General features: G+C 44.2%; 1 protein-coding gene across 1 annotated transcript in view; it reads right to left on the bottom strand.

Annotated features, from left to right (window-relative positions):
* ITGAV (integrin subunit alpha V) overlaps window positions 1–19,395 on the bottom strand; it is a 65,170-nt gene that overhangs the window by 8,149 nt on the left and 37,626 nt on the right. The window contains exons 12-26 of the mRNA XM_083407092.1: window positions 17,994–18,202; window positions 16,325–16,516; window positions 15,457–15,502; window positions 14,585–14,692; window positions 13,441–13,499; window positions 12,147–12,301; window positions 11,651–11,788; window positions 11,147–11,214; window positions 7,528–7,675; window positions 4,785–4,877; window positions 4,527–4,606; window positions 3,049–3,129; window positions 2,821–2,926; window positions 1,920–2,078; window positions 1,257–1,370 (exon numbers count right to left, since the gene is read on the bottom strand). Of these exons, the coding sequence (XP_083263218.1) occupies window positions 1,257–1,370; window positions 1,920–2,078; window positions 2,821–2,926; window positions 3,049–3,129; window positions 4,527–4,606; window positions 4,785–4,877; window positions 7,528–7,675; window positions 11,147–11,214; window positions 11,651–11,788; window positions 12,147–12,301; window positions 13,441–13,499; window positions 14,585–14,692; window positions 15,457–15,502; window positions 16,325–16,516; window positions 17,994–18,202 (1,756 nt within the window). The remainder of the gene's footprint in view (window positions 1–1,256; window positions 1,371–1,919; window positions 2,079–2,820; window positions 2,927–3,048; window positions 3,130–4,526; window positions 4,607–4,784; window positions 4,878–7,527; window positions 7,676–11,146; window positions 11,215–11,650; window positions 11,789–12,146; window positions 12,302–13,440; window positions 13,500–14,584; window positions 14,693–15,456; window positions 15,503–16,324; window positions 16,517–17,993; window positions 18,203–19,395) is intronic.

The raw sequence follows: 19,395 nt of genomic DNA, 5'->3' as shown, positions 1-19,395 counted from the left end.
CCTAGCAAGCAATATATGCTAAGGTCACTGTAAAACGACCCTCAGGAATCTTTCATAGAGTCGGTTCCCTTCCAACCTTACAGTGCTTTGAATCCTAGAGCTGGTACAGTCTTGGCTGACCACTTATTGCAACCCCTGGTGGCAACCTCAGCTGGTGTGCAATTTACAACCAAACCAAAAACAGTGCCTGCAAAAGAAGAGGTGCAAAGTTGCAGAGTGGTGTCTGCAGCGATTTGGATTCTGCAACCCTGCTTAATTCACTGGGCTCCTTCAGAAAGGGAATTTAGATAAAAACCCCATGTAATTTGCAGATTTAAATAGTGCTGAGCCAACACACCTGCCACTATACACCTAGAAGCATCACTACACACCTAGAAACATACACCTGATGTTTTAATATATGCTGAAACCCAGCCAGATGGGTGGGGTATAAATAATAAAAGTATCATCATCATCATCATCATCATCAAGGCAAAATTATCTGTAGTTCACAGGTATCTCTGGTAAAGGGAGCTTGCATTGCTAAATATCCAAAGGAAGCTATGTAACATTTTCTCTTTCATTTTCACACACTCCCGTTATGATGTATGCCCATAACAGTCTTCCCCTAGTCCAAATCAAATCTTGATTCAATGATAGGAACTGCCTTATACTGAGTCAGATCATTTATCCATCTGTGTTGACTGGCAGGGGTTCTCCAGTATTTTGGACAGTAATTTAATCAGCCTCTCCAACCCCTACACCGAGAGATGTTCAAATACACCATGTTGCATGTTTCGTGTTAATCAGGATGTCTTGCATTACATAGGTACCATATAGCAGTCGTGTGTGGCTCTGGCTCGCCAGAGCAGCGATATCACGCTGGCCACGTGACCCAGAAGTGTCTCAGGACAGCGCTGGCCCTCGGCCTCTTGAGTGAGATGGGCGCACAACCCTAGAGTCTGGCAAGACTGGCCCGTATGGCCAGGGGTACCTTTACCTTTACTCATCAAAAAGCATCTGATCGGTTTCGATCTCCTGTGAGTGAGGCAGTAGGGCCTCAGCATCTTTACCTAAAGACAGAGGCAGGCTGCCAAAGGTTTGGGCAACCATCCCACCAGCTTGCTCACCTCTTTTCTCAGGGTTTCCCTAACTAATCTGTCCATCATGGTCAATCAGGGCTATGCATCTATATCAGAATTTGCTTTACACAGCAATCCCTTGGGACACATGAAGCATACCTAAGATTCTCAAACAAACCAATAAACAGACGTTACCAAAGTTTGTACATCTCCCTCAGCTGCGCTTAGGTCCCTCCGGTTGACATTGTGACTGCGGCTATCTCCTCCATTCGTTGTTTCATTCTTTTCATCTTGGTGAGGCGTTGACGTCTACAGCATCAAGAAGGGTTCGATTATCAGTACAGATTGGTGACACATTCCTAAACACTTTGTGGATGGGTGAACATCATACATTGGAAATCGAGAGCGATAAACGAGATACCAAAAAGCCCACGGCCATTTTGAAATGGTCACTTGCCCTGTCCACATTCAGGGAACTGCTGTTGTCAAGTGAGCCCACAAGGGGATGGGCTGGTTAGGGAGTGAGATGACTTCAACCAGATCATTAATGGGGAAGGTCTATGCTGCTGAGCAGACAAGATGAGAGTATGTTTGCATCATCACCCTCCCAAGGTCACTTCATTTCTCCCTGTACCTCTCTTCTCTAACGAATTCGCTCAACATTTGCACAGAAGAACCTCTTTGCCCAAGCATTTGGGCAGATACAGGCGAACAACCGCTGGATTCCCCGCTGCCCCTTTTGATGACAATGAAGTTGAAAATTCTTTAGCATTATAACCATTAACAATGATTTGTATTGCTTTAAACATTCAAGACATTCCTCAGTACACGGAAAATCTGAAGATGCTTTCGACTTACCTTAATTTTTAGCGGGTTAATCTCCATATCAGAAGTGCAGTTCATGGGGCCTTCAATTTCATATTCCATAATATACAACAGGGTGTTGTTGTTATACTTGTAAGGCCACTGAAGATTGAGCATCACTTTACTGACAGCACTCGGGCCATTGTTTCTGAGCTAGTGAGAGGCAGGAGAAACAAATGACCATGAAGAACGATGCTATTTTCACTCTTGCAGTACAGTCCTCTCCCCTCCTATGGCTATTGTGGCATATGCCCCAACAACTTGTCTGTGGGCATAGCCAGGCAGTCCTATGTATTTTAAAGGCCATCCAGATGTTGTTGGACTACAACTCCCCTCATTCCTGACCACTGCTCATGTTGGCTGGGGATGATAGAAGCTGCAGTCCAATAACATTGGGTTGACCACGGCAAATGCTCTTACCTCAAAGCTGTGTGACATTGGTTCAGAACTGGGCCACCTGCCACTACAGATGTTAGAATGGGAAATCCTGCCCTACTCCTCAGGTCTCCAAAAGCCCTTGTTTAACACTTTTGTAATGCATATTTGTTATGTTAAATACCACCCAAAGGTTGTGAAGCACCTGGCAGGCTACAGTACAGTGACTCATGGGTTGTGTTTGGCTTGGCAGGTAACACATTTTTCAGGCATGCTCTTAAGTCTTTCTGTTCTGTTTCTGGCGGGGAGAGGAGGGTAGAAGGGTGGTCTTGGTACCATAAATGCATGAACACACCATGACGTGTGACATCACTGTATACAGTACTAAGATGTCTGGTGAACCTCGCTCTGCAGGTTTGCAGCCCACAAGGCCATCTGATTAGTTTACCATTCTGGCAAGAGGTAAGGCATGATTCCAGCAGGCATGGCCTTCTGGTTACAGCCTTGAGCACAGATTTACCTCATAGATGTGTTGAACCAGAGGCCCGATGTCATCCTCCGTTTCTGGATTCTCCTTGGGTTGCCAATTAGGAATTGGGAGAAAAAGATGATCCGGAGAAGAAACCCTAAAATTACACAAGGAGCGCACAATAACCACCAGGCACCACGAGCATGCAGCATAAGCCACGTAATTGTGAAATGAAGGAAATGAGGCACTAGCTACAATGGCACTAAGGCCATCACTCACCCTCTGATTTCGACAACTGCTAAGATGGCCAGGTCCACCTGATAAGATGTCACGGGGCTTAGGTTGTTGTACATGTTAGAGCTGTGAAACAATGCAATGGCACAGTGAGTCAAGTCATGTGCTGCTGTTGAAGGTAAAAGGAAGGAGGTTCTACCCTACAAGCGGCATGCACTGAAAGCACATGGTTCAGTTCAGTAGCCCATTTCAAGTGAGTTGCTTTTCCTGCAATGCCTGAAGAGTGGCTGCTTTCTGAGAACTTTATCCTTTAAATCAGAGGTGGGAAGCTAGTGGCCTTCCAGACATTGTTGGGCTACGACAGGGGTCAGCAACCTTTTTCAGCCATGGGCCGGTCCACTGTCCCTCAGACCATGTGGTGGGCCAGACTATATTTTGGAAAAAAAAATGAACGAATTCCTATGCCCCACAAATAACCCAGAGATGCATTTTAAATAAAAGGACACATTCTACTTATGTAAAAACACCAGGCAGGCCCCACAAATAACCCAGAGATGCATTTTAAATAAAAGGACACATTCTACTCATGTAAAAACATGCTGATTCCTGGACTGTCTGCGGGCCAGATTGAGAAGGCAATTGGGCCGGATCTGGCCCCCGGGCCTTAGTTTGCCTACCCATGGGCTACGACTTTGATCTTCTCCAATCACTGGTGATGCTGTTTGGGGCTGATGGGAGTACAACACTATCAGGAGGGCCAAAGGTTTCCTATCCCTGCATTTAAAGGGCAGCAAACTGTCGATTTAGGAGCCAACCTCTAGAATTTTTTGCCTCAGGTAACAAAATGTGTCAGGCTCTCTCTGGCCATAAATTTCATTGGTCTTAAGACAGCCATTTAAAAGAGGAATGCAACCCAATATAAACACACTTTCTTTCTTTCTTTCTCTCTCTCCAACTCACTCTGTACATCCCATTTTGGAGATGCGCAAATCAATACATTCCTTTTACAGCGTATGTTGACTAATATGCTGAGTATCTCAGTCTCTGCGGTTAAATGTAATATATTGGCAATGCAGTCCTGACTGATGTTAGATTGCAGGTTTTTAAAACAATAGATTCTGGAAGAGAGGCAGTGGCCTTTTAAATGCAAAAGGCCACAAGTACACGAAGATCCTCAAACAAGATTTCATTTATGACATTAACGGGCAAAATGTTTTAATGATATATTGTTTCTTTTTAGACTGCATGGTGCTTGGAGATTTCTGAAACATGTGAGATACGCATACATGCTTTTAAATAAATTAAGAAAATGGCTAAAAAGGGAAGTCGGTGGTATTAAATAGGAAATGTGTGTGTTAGTGTGTGTATATGACCATATAATTACATTGTTGCAATTTAATATTCTTACAGACAATAATATTACTATTATTTATAATTTATTTCTGTTTCTGCCTGTCCCCCCCCCCCCATTTCAATAGCAGCCCCAGTTATTAGGTGAGTACACAGTGCTAAGTGTCCCATACCTACGAATCTGTAGATCAAACTTCACAAAGGTGTCCATCTCAGATTCCTGATGAACACTAAAATGGAGGCCGGCTGAAAGCTTGAACACAAAAGAAGATGTACAGGATTTAACATGTGACAGTTGGAAAGAGATTGGTTTAACCCGTCGTGTGGCTCATCCAATTAACCAAAAGGCAGTCAGTATGAGGCTGCCTCCCAAACCAGCAAACCCTGCTGCTGTAGGCATAGGGTTCTCCTTAGTTTTTGTTAATTCTTACTTTTGTTCCTGCTTTCATTGGATTCCCAAGGTCGCAGACAACTAGCCGGGTTTTATTCTCAGTTTTAAATGCGCATGAAAGCCTTGCCAAATCCTGCAGTGAAACAAAGGTGACTGTTTTCAGAGAAGAGCACAATACTTATCATTCTCTAAGCACGTTCTCCTTCTGACATATAATGATATTTATTGTCTGCACTGAATTCTTTAGCACTTCCAATGGTTATGAGCGGTCTATCAAACATGACATTTTAGGGTTCAGAACCTCTCTCTCCGCTGGCAAGTGTGGTGCAAAGATCACTAGTGTTTTTCAAGTCCAGAGAAAATAATCCATTATCAGGCTGTAATCTCTAAGCACACATTTATCTAGATGTAAGAGAGGGAAAGAATTACTTTTTCCATTGTGCATATGACTAAAGAGGAAATCGAACTCAGGTCCAAGTTCGGAACTGTATTGACAACACCAAAATGGCTTCCAAATGGGCAATGCTGCTTTGTTTAAGGCAGCGACATTTCATCAGTACTCTAGCAGGCCAGCTCCATTACTTAGGCAATAGTACAGTTGTACCTTAGATCCTGAATGCCTTGCAAGTTGAACGTTTTGGCTCCTGAAAGCCACAAACCTGGAAATGAGTGTTCCGGTTTGCGAACGTTCTTTGGAACTTGAACATCCGATGGGGCTTCCACGGCTTCTGATTGGCTCCAGGAGCTTCCTGCAGCCAATGAGAAGCCACGCTTTGGTTTTCGAACGTTTTAGAAGTCGAGTGGACTTCCGGAACGGATTCCGTTTGACTTCCAAGGTATGACTGTATTATTTTTTATTTTTTAAAACTTCACCTAGAACTTTGGCTCCTAAATCTTCTTTAAGATACCAATACAGTCAGTTGCTAACAACTCTGAAGTAAATCCTGAATGCATCATGGCGGGGGAATCTTGACATGGCAGAATTTTTCTGGTGCATTTATTGCGTTGTACAGTCTTAATTATTGCCATGTTAGGGACAAAACAGCAACAGCTAAGGCACTTATCCCAGTCCCTTGGGATCGCCCCCTTTATTTCCCAAGGTATAAGAGCATGAGCCTGAATTAATTTAATTACCAAATGTGTGGCTCTAAGCGCCTCAACAGAAATAGCTTTGTCTTAGCAGCCTGGCTCGCTTTGCACAGACTGCTCCCTGTTCCTAGACAAGACACCTCTCTCCCAGTTTAGGAGAGGATCATCCAGCTTTATCTTCCAGCTGGCAGGTCCACACTGTTCATCAGCACCATATGATCAACTAAAAGGGATAAAGCAAAATAGCCACAAAAGGTGGCACGTTTAAGCTTTGCCTAACAGCTTCCTTACTTTAAATGCTAAGTAGACATTTTGAAGGAAGGAAAATGATGATATTTATAATGTGAAATTACTGAGGCCTATCATGAAGGAACTGGGATGCAGAGGCAAGAAAGCACACCCCCCCCCCACCAAGTGAAAGTTTGGGCTACACTGAACTAGCGCTTGATGAGAGTGTGTGACATGGTAGACAGAACTATGGTTTGGGATGTGGGAGACCCAGGTTCAAATCCATGCTTAGGAGCCTGAAGCTCAATGAATGGCCTTGTCTAAAGCTCACTGTAGTTGCCCAGAGCTGTTTCCCTAGCAATCTTATTCCACGTCCCATTTGTAATGTACAGATCTTTTGATCATGTGAGTAGCCCACTCATATTGCTGCTTCCCACATCAATTGTTTGAAATGCAACCACATGAGCTAAGCATAATGTAGAAAGGATTTTCAGCAACCAATGCAGCTGATGTTATTTTCTTGCATACCTCTCCCTCCCCAAACAGAAAGCAGCATACACATTTGTGCTAAGAGCACAACTGAACTGAGATCTCATTTGTACTGCCGTTTTTCATTTTGAGATGAGCAATTGATACCAAGAGATAGTGAGCCGCATAGTGGGTCTACAATTGAGCAGGGACCTGTGTATACGCAGATTATTTCAAAATACAACAATCTGCCTCCTGCACCAGACTTGCCACCACAAGATTGGTAGGTAGGACTGCAGACCATAACGCAAACCCATAGCAGGAAACTTCCATAGCAAACTCCCCCAAACTGGTACCTTCCAGGTTTTGCTGGGCTCCCATTAGCTCTCTCAGTGGTGATGAGACTTGTGGTCCAAAACACCCTGAGGAGGATGGCAGGCTGCAGAACGTTGGTTCCACAGCATGCTTTTGTCAGCAACCAGATATGTGATATCAAAAACCCAAGTAGACTCCAACAAACAAAGGAAGACTGTGTATGTCGTTGGACACTTAGCACAGGTCTAATTTTATACCACTGCATTGCCAGTTTGGTGTAGTGGTTAGAGTGTTGGACTAGGACCTGGGAGACCAGGGTTCAAATCCCCGCTCAGTCTTGAAGCTGTCCGGGTGACCCTGGGCCAGGCTAACCCACCTCACAGGGTTGATGTGAGAATAAAATGAGGAGAGGGAGAATCATAGAATCATAGAGTTGGAAGAGACCACAAGGGCCATCGAGTCCAACCCCCTGCCAAGCAGGAAACACCATCAGAGCACTCCTGACATATGGTTGTCAAGCCTCTGCTTAAAGACCTGCAAAGAAGAAGACTCCACCACCCTCCTTGGCAGAGTGTGCGACCTGCATGTGACCTGGAGCCAAAGGAAAGGGATATAAAGGCAGCAATAAATAAACACAAACTTGTTGCAATAAACTCTGCTCACAGCGTACTCACTAGACTTACCTCCTTGTTGCGAACTATGCCAATGAAGTCTGCCTGAGGTGGGACGGTAACAAAGAGTTCAGCTTCATAGGCTCCCTCGCCTAGGTTCTCGGCATTGACGACTAGGGTTAAAGGATTCTCATCCCCAATATAGATCTGCTTCTGATCACTGCACAAGACCAATATGGAACAAAAGTGAGGCCTCTGGATCAGTGTTTCTCAACCTGATGGTCATGACCTGCAAGTGGCTTTTGGGCTTTATAATAAAGCCCAAATAATGTTTGCTGTTAATCCTTAACTGGCCTAATGAATACCTCTTACAATGTTTTGTCTGAAAGGCTCGACATTTTAACACTTGGGAGCCACTCTCTGCAGGTTGACAGCAGATCCAGTGACAGCTCACTGTGAGGTGCTTATACAGGGAATAATAATAATAATAATAATAATAATAATAATAATAATATATTATTTATACCACGCCCATCTGGCTGGGTTTTCCCAGCCACTCTGGACAGCTTCCAACCAAATATTAAAAACAATACAGAATCAAACATTAAAAACCTCCCTAAACAGGGCCGCCTTCAGTTGTCTTTTGAAAGTAAAATAGTTGCTTACTGTCTTGACATCTGCTGGGAGGGCATTCCACAGGGCAGGTGCCACTACCGAGAAGGCCCTCTGCCTGGTTCCCTGTAACCTCACTTCTTGCAGTGAGGGAACCACCAGAAAGCCCTCGGAGCCAGACCTCAGTGTCTGGGCTGGATGATGGGGGTGGAGACGCTCCTTCAGGTATACTGGGCAGAGGCCGTTTAGGGCTTTAAAGGTCGGCGCCAACACTTTGAATTGTGCTCGGAAGCATACTGGGAGCCAATGAAGATCTTTCAGGACCGGTGTTATATGGTCTCGGGAATTGTTTGGTATGACTGTTACAGCTTGCATCTTATGCACGAGCACATTAAAAAAACCCCAAACCGTTCATGTATGAGCACCTTGTGGTGAACAGTGATTGAATATGCTGCTAGGGTTTGTTAAAGGGTAAGTTTGCTTAGAAACAGAAGTCTGAACACGTGCAAAACCATTACGCAACTGATGCAATGAAGTTGCCTTTGTTCCAAAATAACAACCCATTGAACTGTCGTGTGTGGGGACCCTCAAAGATAATTTTTGGAAATTGAGGTTAGCTAAATTTTGGCTTCATGTTGCTAAGTACCCTGAGCTTGCTGATGAAGCAATCTCCATGCTGTTGCCATTTGATAGCACATATCTTTGCAAGACAGCCTTTTCAGCAATGACTGCTGTGAAGACGAAATACAGAAGCAGGCTATGTATCAATAATGATCTGAGACTATGTCTGACAACCATCAAACCCCACATTGACCTACTCTTCAGCAAAATGCAAGCTCAGCCACCCCACTGATACTTGCCAAGATGGACTTCGTTGTGAATAAAACTGTCAAAACCACTCATACTTTTTTTTTTACATCTGATATGGCTTGTGTATCTGTATGTTTCTGCAATACATTTTTATAGCTTATGATTGAATATCCTGCAATCAGATGGTTGGTGTCCTTACATTCCCACAAACAAAACTATGAATAACTTTGAACGTACTATAAAAATTTCAACAAATCCCACATAAATGCTATTAAGTAATTTTTTGCTTGGATGTCTCAAGTAATGGTTATAAAAAAAAACCAAAGACTTGCGGTTAAAATGAACGAAACCAACAGCTGCCAAATGTCTAAGGTCCAAAATCCATGTGATAATTAGTGGGTCACCATGCCAAATACATTTAGACTTGTGAGTTGACCTCTCAAAAAGGTTGGGAACCACTGCTCTAGATCAATGTGTTTCCATAGCTGTGTTGAAATCATAGCCCAGCACGGCTCCTCACCACAAAAAACCTTCTTGAGTCTGGGGGCATATTTGGGAAACTAATAAACCTATAGGCACCACAAAATACCCATTCCACAGAAGAAAACTGGTGATGTACAAACCCTGCTCCCACAGTAAAACGTCTAAACGGCTCAAAACAAAAACATAGCAAAAGAAAACAGGCCTCCCACCTCCCACAAAAAAACCTGACACCTGTGACCAAAGAATTTCAGAAAACAAAACAAAAACCCAACTAATTAAAAAATAGGGTTGTAGGGGGGCTGGGTGGGTACTAAGTAGTCTGTCCAAGGGTGCCACTTTGGAGACCTCAGGCCCAGTGAGGTACTAGCATCACTCTGACATTGTACTCATTAGATCAGCAGAGTGCTTTTCAAAAACAGGTGTTCCGCAAGCACAAAAATCATAGACTAAACAGTCCATCCTTCAGAAAATGCTTCTTCCACTCAAGCACATTTCTTCAACACCAGAGTATTACAGAAACTAGCCCACCCACCGCTGTAGCTCCCCACCCACTACAGCACATTAAACGTTTGAAAGGGCCTGTGGCAACACTTCTCCTAGGTGTTCCCAGGAACAACTTCATTTGTAAATTGCCAAGGTCATGCAACACATTAGCAGAACTGTACAAAAGCAATTGAATGGCCAGCTATAGCAGAGGGCTTGGTATCGTGCTGTTTCCAGCTAAACAGCAGAGTCAGAGAATCACAGAATTGTAGACTCTTGAGGATCATCTAGTTTTCTCAGAACTCAAAAGCAGGGACTGCGGGTACGTGGAGCTTGGCAAAGGTACAAAAATCTATTGTATCTGGCCTGCCTAGATGTAAACTAATTATAAAGAGCTAGGCCTCACGAAACATACAGTATAGAAACAGCACTGCCATCTGCTGGATAAAATGACACAGAACCACCCCTTTATTTAGCAGTAACTAATGAAGATGTGGGGACGCGGATGGCACTGTGGGTAAAAGCCTCAGCGCCTAGGGCTTGCCGATCGAAAGGTCGGCGGTTCGAATCCCCGCGGCGGGGTGCGCTCCCGTTGTTCGGTCCCAGCACCTGCCAACCTAGCAGTTCGAAAGCACTCCCGGGTGCAAGTAGATAAATAGGGACCGCTTACTAGCGGGAAGGTAAACGGTGTTTCCGTGTGCGGCTCTGGCTCGCCAGAGCAGCGATGTCACGCTGGCCACATGACCCGGAAGTGTCTCTGGACAGCGCTGGCCCCCGGCCTATTGAGTGAGATGTGCGCACAACCCTAGAGTCTGTCAAGACTGGCCTGTACGGGCAGGGGTACCTTTACCTTTAATGAAGATGTGAGATAAGGGAAACTAATTTTACACCGTCTTTATGTACATGGAAGAGCCCATCCATGTGCACAGCCCCTTTGCTCTGCCCTTCACAGCACAAGCAATCAAACCAAGTAACCTCTAATTAATCAAAGTTTCTCATTTTGCCGAAACCATGAAACAATGGCTACCGGCTTTAGAACAAGCCATGATACTGAACCACAGTTTGAAGTTGGTTCAGTGTCTTAGCTTTTTCCTGAAGCTAGCAGCCACAGTTTCTTGGTTCAGGTGGAACAGGAAACCATGGTTAATCAGAAGATTCCTGAATGCTCGTACCAGAAAAGAAGGAGTAATGGGGCCGCACGTGTGGGAGAAAGGCTTGCTCATACCTTAGTGAGATCGTCTGAACTGGGTCAAATGTCTTTACTATACAAATTTTCCATTTTGCAGAAGAGTTAGACTCATACCTGTCCACAGCCACTTGCAAATCCGGACGACAGACATTGTCCTCGCCACAGTCCAGAAGAATATGAGCCTAAATATGTAAATAATAATAGTAATAATTAGGTATATGATATTTGAATTGTTCAGACGATCAGAATATGTATGCATTATATACTCCATGCTTTTACCCTATGTGGGAAAGTTAACACTATTAATGTGAAACTCTTTCCCTATGTAGTAAGAGGGAATAGCAAAGGGCAAATTTGCAGCTTCCTTGCTATTTGAACAGCGTACACCTGCTATCCGGCACTGAAAAGGGCAAATGACAGAGGGGAACTGTTACAGAACACATTCTTCTGTGTTGTGGAGATTGAATTTCAAACTTTGCTGCAATGCCACATCCGAGGAACAAAGTAACTTGTGTGTGTGTGTTTTCAAACATTTAAAAAAACAACCATGAGAATTAACTTGAGGAGAACCTGCCGATTCAAAAGTACGTTTTGCCATTAAATCTCTCAGCGTTGTACCTGTCTGCTAACGTTTGCAGGAGTGAACTGGTTGAGGATGGGCTGCAAGCCAGTAGAGTCCATAGCCGTTTTGTAATCTAGCTGATATTCCATGAATATGGTGATTGGAGTAAGCTTGTCTCTAAATTCGGAGTCGTCCTAAGGGAGAACAAAAATGGAGTTGCTTTTAGAAAACGAAAACTGCACGATCATACTGGAATGGAACTCAATCTCCTACAAAGGTTTGTGGCTACCTACCACTTTAATGGAAACAATAGTGGATGGAATTAAAAACAACAACCAAGCAAATAAGAGGCAGCCATTTGTAAATTATTTTGGAGAAAAGAGAAGGGCTGTAGCCATGAGGCACAGCATCTGCTTTGCACGCAGAGGGTTCCAAGTTCGAGTCCTGGCACTCCAGACAGGGCTCTCCCTGATTCCGGACATCAATAACGTTAACCCTACATATAGCAAGAAGGCAGGAGGTGGGTGGGTTGCGGCCTTGTATGACGCTTACCCTTAAAAATGCCTGAAGTTCTTCACAGCTCATTCGACCCCCTTTGGGGACAGTCATGTTCTTTGAGTGGACCGGTTGCCTGTTGTGGAGAAACAGCGCCCTCCTGATGGCACCTTTTTGCTTCAGCTTGTCCAACAGCAGCTCCACATGGAAAGCTGCCGCCAAAGGAAAAGGCATTTTAGTCAAGCAATGCTCACGTCTTGCCGTGCCTTACTGCAGCAGCCGCTGGTAAGGCAGGATGCTGAGCTGGAAGAGATGCTGTGGCTGAGAGAATCAGGACCATACAGGAAAGGGGTTGCTGACTAAGACTGGCAGGACAGGCTGCTAACATCAGCCTCTACCCAGTTCTGCCAGCTAGTCAGGAACTATTCGCTGCATGGCACTGACTCTCGTTGCTCTCTGTTTCCACTGCTGCCTCAGGTCTCCTAGATTAACTGTTGCTCAGTGGGGACGTTCCATTCCTGTCTCTTAACTTCCCAGCATGTCTCCTATTAGTGTCACAATTCCTTAGTGGCTGCTGCTAGGCCTTGTTCTCACAGACCAGATACGAGGTGGTACATTCTAGCCTAGCCTTATCCCAAGATCTAGCTTTTTCTAAATGAAATAGTTTTTCCTCTGCAGAGGAACACACACACACACTATATATATAATTTTTTAATTAAATTTTCTGTTTTACAATTTAAAATACTCATCTTACATCCTTAAGAGATCAATGACTTCCCTTCTTCTCTTTCCATGGTTCATTTTACATATAAATCCCTGCATATTTTACAAAAACTATACTATTCAGTATTCCATTATTGCATCCATCAAAAGTTCCACAGAGAAAGTGGAAGTCTCTGTGCAAACAGGACAGCTCTAGTGGATGCAATCAACTGTCACTTGGCCTTCTTCAACTCTCATCTCATTGTGTGCCACACAATGTTCACAACTTTGCCAGCCAGTAACTTACAGCTGTGCTCCCTGATACTTCCATCCTTCTTTAAACCACTCAGGGAACCCCACATTTGAGTCCAGATAGGTCCATTTTCCAGGGTTCTCTGACCGATTCCTCAGAGAAGGAGATCTTTCTAGCTAGCAGACCACCACAAAGTTGCCCCCCATACATTGAGAAGAACAATGATGTGAAGTCTGAGCCAGAAGATTTAAAAGGGGCATGGGTTTTGCATGTGTCTGATACCAATGGGGCTAACAGCTGAAGAAGTTTGACAATTTAAATTACTGCCACTGAACATCTGATGACAATATGAGGAGAACCGAAGTGCATGGTAAGTAAATCTACTGAGGAACTTACTGAGGTCCCTGGGAAGACTTCCTTTGCCATCCGCTTTTAAACAGAACTTTACTTTAAAACTGTTGGGGAAAATTAGAGAATATTTAAAAACAAAACACATTTTGTACTTGAAGGTCAAGCTACATCTATTGATCAGCAAAAGTGCAGTAGTGGCTTCCAGACCTAGCCTTTCATGACTGTTAATAAGATCTAGTTGCACGTGCAGATTCCTTGGTCGGTGTTGTTGGGTTTAAAGAAACTTTAAAAAGTTCCCTCCCCTGGTTCCTTCAGCTCCCGGTTATTAAATATACTTTCTTAAGAGCTTAGTTTATCTATTTTGGTAAGATTTTACTGCTATAACTGAGCTCTTATTAGGGCTGGTCCACGACTTTTTGCTGCCTGAGGCAGAAACTCCCCAAATTCCATGTACTTAGGCCAACTGAATTAATATTTCAGCACCACATCTGAAGGCAGCAGGCTAGTCTGTGTGTGTGTGTGCAGGGCAGGCTGTGTAGCACACACCGCTATGTTCCTCAACACCTCATTGCTGCTGCCCATTATTGGTATGCTTCCCCCACCTGATGGTAAGGTCGGTCCTCACTCTTATAAAGGCAAAATGGAGTTTCCCATAAAATTACACTTCGAGGAGTGCTAGAACTATGTTGGCCATTCAAAAGAGTTGGCAAGACACGAAGCACAAGCAACTCACTTCCTTTCCACATCCTTACAGGACTTGTCCATGGAGGCGGGGACGGCTAGAGCACATTCTCCCAATGGGGTGAACAGATTTCCACCCTGCCATTTAGCTAGCTCTGTTGATAGGCTCTTCCTGCTTCTGGAAAGCGCTTAGAATAGGACACGTTTGCAAAGCTGTTCATGCTTCAGATGGGACCGTATAGCATTACACAATGAATCCACTTAAGTTTCCCACCTGGGAAGAGCCTTTGACCATTTTTTAAACAGCAAGGAAGGATTTGTATATATGCTTGCTTCTTTGGAGCATCCACAGGCTATGGACCTCGCCGAGGAGGAAATTGTGTCCTTTGCTCCCTTGCATAAGGCCAGGAAGTGTGGGGAAACACATTCCCTTTGCTCCTTTGATTGACTGAAGAGGCTCCCAATCCATTTCGAGATTCCATTTCAAAATACAAACGAGTCATCTTACCAAGAAACTTTCTGGCCATTTTCATTCAGTTCACAGGATTTGTCTTCCGGATTTAGAATGGTTGGGGTGACTTCTAGTCCAGCGTTTACTGTAATGACTGGCCGTGCCCTTTGAAAAGAACCAAATGGTAAGCAAAACAGGGTTACTGCATGAAAGAACCACCTTGTCCTCTTCTTTAGGCTCAGTGGGGCCTACCTCTGAGGAGACCTGTCCTAACTGGGGCTGGTGGATTATCTGCTACATTTGCATCAGACTGGGGTCCTAACTGGGCTCTTTTGCAGGGAACAGACTGGCCAGACTGCACTGCCCCACGACTGTAGTAGTGACCTTATAGTAGCTACTCCCAATTTGAACACCCCTAGCGGTGGTGTTTCCTCTGCTGCTGTGCTTTCCAATGCTGCAGTGGGGCCTTCATGGTGGGAGAGCTCCCCCACTGGTGGAGGTCACTGGAGACCTACAGGCAGAATGTCCACTCAGTCCTATGGATCAGGGATCATGATTGCAAACCGGCTGATTGCAAACCACTCATGCTGCTGCTGCTTAACGCCAGATTTGTGATTGCAGCCTAGTTCCTATGACTAAACCTCAGGATGGTAGCTGCTGCTAAGCTCAGCTGCTGGCCAGAGGTTAACACACATGAAGGTAGCTGTGTGCAACATGGAGGAAATAACAGAACACCCAGAGAACAGAACATTGTGCCCCTTGCTTGCAGGCCACTGAGCAAGGAGGGAACCGTTCCTCACTCCGATATTCCTGTGGAGACCATGATGCTAGAAAAAGGCAACGCCTCTAACAGTGAAGCAAACTTTGCTCCTCAGTAAAATGCAAATATCACTGGGTTTTTCCGCTCTGACTTAATTTTGAGCACTTACCTATATAAGGCAACTTTGTCAGCACCAAAAGCACCTACAATCAAGTCTGGAAATAGAATAAAAGAATATTGTTTTTAGATTTGAGACTTTTTTTTGAATGTTACACAATTCTCTGATTAGCAACAGGTCTCCAGTACATGAATTAGGAACAAGTGCTTTTGCTGAAAGAGCAAGTAGGTAAACATTTTAACGTGGATGCAAAAGGGTAAAGATTGGGGATGCTTATGGAACCTAAATCTGCTGAATTCTGTCTTAGATTTTAAGGAGCTGCTTTGCCAGACATGTTTACACAAACTCAAAAAGTTGATATCTATTATTCTTCTAAGATATGTCTTTGGAATTTTGCAAGCTGGTTGAACAGAGAATTTTTGCTCTTTTTCCTGCCTATATTCAGTCACAAATATATCAAAAGCAAATAGAAAAATGAAAAGAAACTCTTCCTCCTTCCGCCAAATATTCCTGAAATTATTATTTTTCTTTGTTACAATTGTAGAAGTGCTAAGGTTTGTAGGGTGTTTATATATATATAACTTTTTAAAAGTGATGGGTTTTTTTATTTTATTTTTTAATTCCACTATATTTCCACAGGAGAACAAAGGGTGGGGGATTTTGCCAATATTCTGAAATAGCAGATATTCTGAAATCTGAAATTCATTCCAGAATACAAATGGTGTAGAATCCAAGGGATATCACAATGTCAGGATGCTAACAGAGTAGAACTGAGAGAATCTATTCATCCCTAGTAAAGATCAAAACCTCATGAAATCTCTTTTTCTTACACAGTTCTGAATTGGGCTCCTCCCTGTGAAATAAATGTTGGATTAGTTTACAAGACACAGGAACCGGCATTGCTATTATGAAAGATCACCTGGGTAGCCATTTTTGTCCACGTCGGTAGCTCCTTTCAGTGAGTAGCCAAAACTTGGTGGCATTGTCTCAGAGGCCCATTGTCCTTCAAGGACCTGAGATGGCATCCCATTCAAACCTGTAGCTCTCCCATTGTAGATGTAAACCAGCCCTTTCTTGTCTTCTCCACCATAAGGGGCAGCAACTGCGATGTCTACAAGCCATAACAAGGAATCTTTAGCATACCCAAATAGAAAGGAATCAAAATATATAATAATTCTGCAGTAACACATATGAATCAGGGGGAGTATTGCTGGTTGATGCCCATTGGCAAAAGGCAGGGCCACCAATGATAGGCGGAACCTGAACCAATAACATGCAGAGCTGACTAATTCCAGTTTCGCCCCCATCCCTCTCCCTGTTGAGTTCTACAAAAGCAGCACGGAGACTAAGGACGAGGAAGGTGACTGTTCCATCCCTGAGCTGGTTGTAAGGAGGAAGTCTGGAACGTGGTGAATGGCTGAATGAGGTCAGACTCAGGTTGGTGCAACAGTGCTCCACTTGTCCTAATGGACTAAAAGGTTCCCTTGGTAAAGGACCCCTGGAAGGTTAAGTCCAGCCAAAGGCGACTATGGGGCTACGGCACTCATCTCGCTTTCAAGCCGAGGGAGCTGGTATTTTTCCACAGACAGCTTTCTGGGTCATGTGGCCAGCATGACTAAACCGCTTCTGGCACAACAGGATACCGTGACGGAAACCAGAATGCACAGAAATGCCATTTACCTTTCTGCCCCAACAGTACCTATTTATCTACTTGCACTGGTGTGCTTTCGAACTGCTAGGTTGGCAGAAGCTGGGACAAAGCAACAGGAGCTCACTCCATCATGTGGATTTGAATTGCTGACCTTCCAATCACCAAGCCCAAGAGGCTCAGTGTTTTAGACCACAGTGCCACCAGCGTCCCTAACAGACTAGCCTCCACTGAGTTGGAGGCTTTGTATTCTGTTCAGATCCGTGGATTTCCCCCTGCCTATTCAGTTTTGCACCATGAGGTTGACTGAGATGGACTCAGCAATATGAGGCAAATACCTCTGAGTCAATGAGTGTTTGAACCTCCCCAAAAGGCTCAGCTTGTGCAGGGATCTCTGCCCAGAAACACAATAATGCTCCAAAATAAATTGTATTTGAAGTGCAAAGGCTTTCTGCTGTAGGTCTGAAAATTAAAGGTTAGAGGGCTTGGAGTGGGGAGGAAGTTTCTCTATAGGCTTGCCCACTCCTTCCCCAAATCCACTCTGTAGGGTCAGGAGAACCCACCAGAAAACATTTGTAGGGGGGAGGAGAGGGAAAATTCTTCTATCTGACAAGTAGTAGAAGAAGAAAAGTTTGGATTTGATATCCCGCTTTATCACTACCCGAAGGAGTCTCAAAGCGGCTAACATTCTCCTTTCCCTTCCTCCCCCACAACAAACACTCTGTGAGGTGAGTGGGGCTGAGAGACTTCAAAGAAGTATGACTGGCCCAAGGTCACCCAGCAGCTGCATGTGGAGGAGTGAGGAAGCGAACCCGGTTCCCCAGATTACGAGACTACCGCTCTTAACCACTACACCACACTGGCTCCTAGATACGCTTGTGTTGACAGAATGATCAAAACAGTGTAATATTGAATTCCTCCCAATGACCCAACGCTTTACCATTGAAGCCGTCCTGATCGAGATCTCCCAAAGGTGCAATTGAACTGCTGAACCTTGCAAAAACCTCAAAGCCGTTCAGCTTCATAGCCTGACTCTGAAAGCCTCCAGAGGCTTGTTGGAGATAAACAGAAACTTGTCCCACTTCAAGAAGTTTGCCGTCAGAACCACGATCCATGAAGAGTGGGGCTCCTATGAGTAGATCTGTGTAACTGAAGAAAAAGAGAGAGGGGAAGAGATCAAGTATTTCAGTCACGGCAAAAATCCCTACGTTTAAGGTGCTTCCATATGACTGCAACCTGGTCAGAGAGATATCACAAATGGGTCACTGGCAAAGCGGCAGCCGTCTGAATATGACCCTTGGATGAATGGAAAAACCCACACAGGACTACAATTGGTTTCAACTCGCTTGTGGAGACTATCAGAGGTCACAAAGAAAAAGGAAAAATATATGAAAACAACAAGAAGAGATGTGGAAAACAACAAGAAAGGATTGGATAGAATTGTGAGCATCATTTGGACAGATTTGTGGACATCAAAGCAGCAGCAACAAGATGATTGGATCCCTTTCGGAACTTGAAATATGGGTACCCCCAACAAAAATTAAAAATTTGGCTTTGTAATTTGGAGTTAATGTGATTTGATTGGTCTGTTAATAAAAAATATTTTTAAAAAAATGGGTCACTGGCAAAAAGGTTTCTTCAGCTTCTTATATTTTCTCCCACGAGTGCCATTGTGCTCATGTTCCGCCCATGTTCTGTTCAAGCACCTGGTTGGCCACTGTGAGAACCAGATGCTCAACTAGATGGGCCATTGGCCTGATCTAGAAGACTATTTTTATGTTCTTAAATCCAGATTCAAAGGGAAAGAAATATGGGCTGGCATTTTGATAGCAACAATGTAATGTGGATCCTGAAACATATGTGCCTGCATGAGGAACCCCAGTCCTACAATAAACACCTGTCTAGAAACATTCTTCACTTCACCGACAGCTGCAGTCTAGCCTAGTGAAGTACCTTTAAGGATCAAAGGTTTGGTGGTTTGAAAACTATAAAAATTGCAGGTGCCTAATGCTGAGCGGATCATTCCCACTGTATGCTTTTAGTTTTGTTCCTTTGGCTTAAGAATTTATAAAAGTGAAGATTCCGACAGTCCTGTGTGCATGCACGGAACCCATTCACCCACACAGTTAAGGGGTGTGTGGGCTTTGTCAGTTTCCCTCCAGTGACAGCCTGTAGTGTTTTTCTGGAATGGCGTTCTGGAGGGGTCACTTTTCTGCAGGATGGGGAGGCAGAAAAGCTTCACCATGTATGCAGCGTAGCTAACGGGTTGTAGCCAACTAAGTTCTACTTAGGACTCAGCTATACAGCTGCAAACAAAACATTCTAAGTGTGTTGTAAAGTGC

This window comes from Podarcis tiliguerta, assembly GCF_965153285.1.
Source record: "Podarcis tiliguerta genome assembly, chromosome: 1".
NCBI lineage: Eukaryota > Metazoa > Chordata > Lepidosauria > Squamata > Lacertidae > Podarcis > Podarcis tiliguerta.
This window is presented reverse-complemented; position numbering and strand designations above follow the sequence as displayed.